The 6,809-nt window shown below is 33.9% G+C and overlaps 1 protein-coding gene across 1 annotated transcript in view; it reads left to right on the top strand.

The window, feature by feature from the left end:
* The first annotated feature begins 854 nt into the window (after nucleotides 1-854).
* Nucleotides 855-6,809, top strand: part of LOC117113886 (plastin-3-like) — a 27,538-nt gene continuing 21,583 nt past the window's right edge. The window contains exon 1 of the mRNA XM_033257365.1: nucleotides 855-1,043. Coding sequence (XP_033113256.1) covers nucleotides 987-1,043 — 57 coding nt within the window. The 5' untranslated portion in view covers nucleotides 855-986. The remainder of the gene's footprint in view (nucleotides 1,044-6,809) is intronic.

Here is a 6,809-nt window from a genome sequence, read left to right as displayed (position 1 = left end):
TATCATGATTGTGTAGGTAACGCGCCAAGTCACGAGGGCTACATAGTTCTTTTCCGGCTTTTGTGTAAACGTTTCCTCGTGATTCTTCCTTGTTTCGATTAATGTAGCCCAAAAAGTGTCAACGCTGGTTCAGTTTTGTTATAAAGGCCTGATGTTTAAAAAATATCAATTTACGGAAATGATTCAAATACAGTAGACATACGCTATAGTTGCATAATGGATTCTTACACGGGTCATGCTAGCCCTTCAAACGATTAACTTAATATTTTAAATGCTGTTCCTATGTCTTAATTATTATTTAATTTACAATCACTTTCATTCAATAAATATAGAAAACACATTACAGTAATTGATAAAAGGAAAACATTTAGAAAACTCCACAGTATACCATTCTTAAAATAAATGACAAAGGAAGGGACAGAGCCCGAACAGACAAGAAGGGAGACAGAGGAGGAAATGGAAAGAGAAAGACAACACATTACAGAAAAGAAGAGAAGACAAATATATAAAATACTGCATGGTACTATGAGAATATAAAAATTATAAATTGCAATTGAAAATAACATAACAAAAGGTTGTAAGTAATAGGCTAATCACAATGCTCTAGCTTTAGTCCATAAAAAAAATCAAGGTCCTTAATTGATAACCTTATGATGGAGATAAGAAATACAAATAAATCATATTTACTTTTATAGCACTTTAAAAAAGATATAGGCCTATATATCAGGCAAACAAAAATTATAATTGCATTATTAATTTTACTATTTTAGCAGACTCGTTCTCAGAAGAAAATTTTCTTAGAAGATCAAGAATTGCGCCCTCAATTTGGCGAATGAGTGAAACCGGAAGTATTATAGTAAGTAAGCGAATCACAACAGAATCCGACAGGTTGTTGTAAGCTGCATGCTGTTTCTCAAACTTGGTTTTTGAAGAGCTGGGTTAGTGTTTCTTTATCGGTATTGTCCAACCTCACTTTAAAGCTCACAATGGCTCAAGATATTTCTACAGATGATGTTGCGGAATTAAAAGAACAGTTTGACATGGTATGTACTGACTTCTGTAGGCACACTTGCTTCGTTTGATTCAGGATCACTCCCTCTTTCGGGTCTTGCACTTGGTTCTAATCCTTAGGCGGTTACTACCTGGGTCCCTGGATTTTTGTTTATTTAGGCCTACGTTAATTGTAAAATAGGGCTAGGATCGTCCGTCTTTTGTTGTCCCATGTCTAAGAATATAGCCACCATTCACATCGCAAGAATTCAAATGTAGCGGAAGTAGGTCTACCTTATCTTTTCTTCACTGACAGTTGTAGGCCCTATCTTGACCTCTGTGGAACATTTTTAAACCTTTGGATTGTACAGGGTATCGTCATATAGCTTGGTGGTTCAGATTCTTGCCTTCCAATCCCAGGGTCGTGGGTTCAATTCCTGTCAGTGTTGCAGGATTTTTTTTTCTCACAACTAAAACAACTCCACTCCTTAAACCTCATACTGAGATTTAGTTGTGAAAACATTGTGTGTATAATATGTTTGTCTTGTGTGCAAGGGATTGTCACCTACAAGTAGGACAGTGGTATATTCATTCATTCATTCTCAAGGTATATTTTATTCAAAAATTCAAATATAAACAATACAAAGTTAAAAAGAATTGCCAAATATAACATTTTAGTAAAAAGAACTAAATTGCGTTATATTTACAAGCAAAAAACAACTTACACAATTACAGTAGCACATAAATACTTAAAAAGCATGTGTTAAGTTAAGAAGCAGAAAACAACAATTTACAAATAAACATAAAAATACTTAAAAAGTCAGAAAAGCATTGGGCAAAAATTTAAAAAACAACAAACATTTATATAGAGAAGTAATTAAAAAAAGCCAAAAATCTTTATTATAAAAAAATTGACATTCAAATCTTTAATCCAAACATGATCATAATTAATTTATTATAGTAATAATTGCAATTCATACTTAAAATGTAAAAAAAAAGCACAGGACAATAAAAAAAACATTCAAAAAGAGAAAATAAAAACTCCAAATTCATTATTATAAAAATAGTTCTAATTCAAAATATTATTAATTTAATTTAATTTAATATATTTAGCTAATTGACAATCCTTGGTGCATGTGTTGTGTGCCTAAATAAATAAATAAATTTAATTGAATGAACAGAAGTAAATATGTTCTTGTCCTAAATTTTTGTAAAAATGGAAGTCTTAGTCCATATCAGATGTTTTTCAGATCATGATCAGAAGATAAAAATTACAACTACTCAGTGGCAGTGACAGCGCTACAGTCCCCCGTCAGGGAGGCCTTGCAGCCCCCTCCCCCTCCGTTGGGGAGAAAAATCACAATTCGTTAGGAAGGAAAAAAATTTTTAAAGAATTATATATATTTTTGTACATATTAATAGACTCTCGATTCGAAATCAATTAAATAAGCCTCTGAAACCCATAAATTTTCATATTTTCGGGGGACTACATCCCCTGGACCACTTTCGAAACCTTTTTAGCTTGGACCCCCGGTCGGGGAAATCCTGACAGCGTCACTGCCCAGTGGCGTATCTAGGGATCTTGAAATGGGAGGGGGTAGGGTTCGGGTTGGGGCAGGAAGGTGAAGTGGGACGGAAAGTTAACGTGAGGTGGAGCTAGCGTGCAAAATAAGGTGATTTTTATCCGACTTGAGCATAATTTTTTGGTTTCAAACATGGTGGAGAAACTGGAGGGGTGTAACTTTGTTTGGTGCTGTGCCCTCCCCCCTCCCATGCACCATTTAGATATGCTACTGCTGCTACTGGACATCTGTTTCATTCATAATTAAATTTGGCTGATAGCCAGAAGAAACGTTGTGTTAAAGTAAATAACATACTGGTTTATTTACAAGATTATTTCCTATTTCATTTATGTTTAGAAAAGATTTAAATGCTTGTATATAAACTGCTAACTATTAAAGCAGGCGCCTCCGCCCAACCCCCATTTTATTACTAAATTTTAAAAATGTTAATGCAAATCTATGTTATGTTCTATTCACTTAAATATTCTGAAACTGTTGTTAGTTATGTGTCTGGCTACCAATCTTAGGGCTGTGGACTATTTATTTTTTTTTAAATTTTAATTGTATAAAGGAGCTGTTCTTGCCAAGCTTTTTGGTTCCTCTTATAGCTGAAATTTCTTCAATGTGTATTTTAGAAAATAAAAAAAGCATTTGACAGATACAGATACAGAACTTCATTGTCAATTCACATTTTTTTGTGCTTGAGATACTGTATAGTTTCCATAACTACAGTTCAATAATAACTCAAAACATTTTGGCTTTAATGGCATCATTTCCTTCAAACCATTTTTTTAGCATATTTTCTTACAAAATTCATAAAAGCTTTTCCAAATACAGTAGCACATAAACAAATAGTCAACTTTAAGTAAGTGTTTTATTTGTTTCTGTAACAATGTCATCATCTATACCTTAATTTGCAAACAAGGAAGAAACTGCCTTATTTATATAGCAAATTCAATCAGCAGGAAGTAGACAAAGAAAAATAGTAAGGTGTGTTATGGATTTACAAAATGTGTCCTGGAGTTAGAAAATAGAGTTAGGAATTTACTGTATTGTTAACATTGTGTGAACTACTACCTGTCTCTTATACACATCTAGATGTGTATAAGAGACAGATCTTGACCTCTGTGGAACATTTAAACCTAGATGTGTATAAGAGACAGCGTTGGTACTGTGTGCATTATTATTGCAATTGTTCACGGAAGAACACGGTACACTATTAGGCGAGGCGGGTAGGCGCACACTGAGGCCATGGGTTCCCAGGCCTAATTTTCTTTTTCATTCATTCAACCGATTTCGAAGGCTCTTTGTAGAGTTCACGATTTATTTTTTTTTATAAGTATGGGCATATGCTACAGTCGATAGATCACAAGCGTTGGTACCGTGTACAATAGTGTTTTGCTGCAGTGACATCTCGCTGCTGGCGACTCGCTGCTGCTGGCCGATGACTCGCTGCTGGCGAATCGATCTGCGCATGTGTATAAAATGGTATTTATTTCCGAAAACACTATGCCAGTCTACAACAAGCGTCACCTAAATGTAATAATTAGCATGTTGAAATAGGCTAGTAAATAATTTTAACTGGGTTCGTAAATAATATTGGCCTCAAAATATTGTGGCTGAGACATGACCCGATTAAATGTAGAAATAGGAAACCTAGAAATATAATAAAAACGCTGAATAGTACTCCAGCGTCGCGACATGCGGACGTTGGTACGAGTAGGTTAGTCTACAAACGTCGCCTAAAGTAATTGATTTTACCCGGCAGAACGAAAAAAGGAAACTCCGCTTTTTAGTTGTCTTAGGCGCAGGTTTTTTGACAAGCAATGACCTTTCAGAGGTCAAATTGCTGTCAAGAATATGAATTGGCTGCTTCGCAGCAATAACAAAATACAACAGAAAATATATCTGTTTTAATAGTGAACCCATGTCAATTCTTGAGATGCTTCAATTGCTGTCTTTTTCCCCATGAAAATTGCCATAGACAGTGCTGGAGACACTAAAGATTAATTTAAAGAAAAAGAGGAAGAAGGCTTGATGTTATTTGACTTTGCATTGTAAAGTGGAAGCCTGCCAGCTACAGTAACGCAGCCAAGCTGTCGAAACCGGTCAAATGGAACCAGCAGTGAACCTACCAGGGAGATAGAATTCCTACTGCAATCTTATACACAACCAGCTCTGGAAAAAGTGTGCAACCGGCTATAAAGTGTACAGATAACATTTGGTGCTGCAGGCATTTTATCAGAGACAATTTTCAGGGTTGTTTCGATGTCTGTACACATCTCAAGAATTTACAAACCAATAATAGTCCAATAGAAGTTCTTTTAGTATTCTTAGGTGCATTTTATTGGTGCAGTTAGTTTGAATTACTGCTATAGATAGAATTTAATTCCATTGTTTAATATTTAGGCATATCCTGGTTTCCAATTCATTTCCCAAATTATAACATGTATGAATGTATGAGATAAATGCAATACAGTCCTGCCCAACTTCCTCTATTTGATCTCATCTATGATTTTTACAGGAAATTATCAGGGATCACCTCCAAAAAAAGATAATTTTATTGAAGCATTATCCAGGCTTTTTCTTATAATACTGTATTAGCTTGCAATGTTTCAATGCGTAAAGCACCAATAGGAATTACACTGGATACTGCCCAATAAAGGTCTAAACATTTAGTGGTATTTCTGTAGGTCTCTGAGCCATAATCTTTACGGTTACCTCCATTCCCTTTTAGTTTAGAGTGCAAAAATATTTTGAAGGCAGATTTCTTTAATGTTGTTCTCTTGTATACTTCATTAACTATGGAAGTTGGTTATACAGTACCCAACCCTTTTCCACAAGGATATTAAATATTGATATACTTGTGCTTTCAGTCCAAGACAGCAGATAACTTTGTAGGTTATAATATTTACTTACAAGGTGACCTCTACTTTTGTTGTCCACCTGGCCTGAAAACAAACCTCATTTCTTAAGATTTCTGAAGTGCTGTGTAAATGATCATCTGTGTACGCTGTTAAGAAGTGAACTTCTAATACTGTAGGCTCAAATCTAATATTATAAAGTATTAATTTGATTACATTTTGTTTTTTAATTATAAAATTTTGAAATTAGTTTTTTGGGACATGCTTTAATTTTAAGGGATCTCTTATTATGCATTAACAATTCCATTTTATTTCAGACAATGTCCATAACAAATCAGAATAAAAAAAAATAAGATGGAAATTGAGAATAGAAATAACAACCAGCTTACACTGAGACATTTATCTCAGGCTTAAAGGAAGGAGGAAGGGCTATTGTTCAATGTTATAAAGGAAGAAATTAGTGAGAATCTTAAGGCTAGCATTTTTCTAACCTCCTACAGGAATGATTTCCCTAGTGTATCCTATTCTCTTCTGATTTATTTTAGATACTGTACATTCTGTAAGTGATTTGAATAAATTTTGGAGAAGTTCTTAAGCTGAAAATAAGTACTGTAGTCTCTCTGGTGTATAAATAAGCCCACCCTATCAGAATTTTTTTTTTTTTTTTTTTTGTTTATTCTGCAAGCATAATCTAAAAGGCAATCATTTATTTTTTTTCCCTGAAATTAATTATGCATAAAAATTGTTTGAACACATACAAATCATACTACCCTGGGCTTTTACTGTACCCTGGGAAATCTGGTGAAACTGGAAGTGGGTTGGTTTATACCTGACATAAGCCTATACCTGAGGATCTATTTACTGTTCACACCCATTGCTTTGTATTCTTTTTTCTATTATTAGGACACCGATTGGGATGTGTATGGCACAGTAGTAATCAAGTTTATAAAAATTGATGGAAGTTTTGAATTACTTTTCTAAAAATACCAGCCTTCTTAGATTTCTATATGATAGACCTGCAAGCCAATAACCTATAATATTATATATACAGTATGTTATTTTTTTCCAAAAATAAAAAGTTACCTTATGGTATTAAAGACTTTAGGGCAAATAGTTTAACACCTTAATTGGAGTTTTGACTTGGATTGCCTGTCCTATATTGAAACACTATCATATTTTCATATTTTTTTAAAGAAAAATTATGTCCAAATATGGAGCATTCCAATCCAAAGTACAATTTTCAACAATGAGTCATTAAGTGAATTTTTTTAATAATTTAGCTCTAATCTTCCGCTCTGATTGGATAGTAATTCTGAGTCCCAATTCATGAATTAGAGATACAGTTGTGTCTCATATTTGGCCTCTGAACTTTTGAGGTTCGCCACACATAAGC

Source organism: Anneissia japonica, unplaced genomic scaffold (genome assembly GCF_011630105.1).
Source record: "Anneissia japonica isolate Jap-2015-1 unplaced genomic scaffold, ASM1163010v1 scaffold1417_len1240632_cov203, whole genome shotgun sequence".
Taxonomy (NCBI): domain Eukaryota; kingdom Metazoa; phylum Echinodermata; class Crinoidea; order Comatulida; family Comatulidae; genus Anneissia; species Anneissia japonica.
Note: the sequence above shows the minus strand (reverse complement) of the source record. Positions and strands in the feature narration are given on the sequence as shown.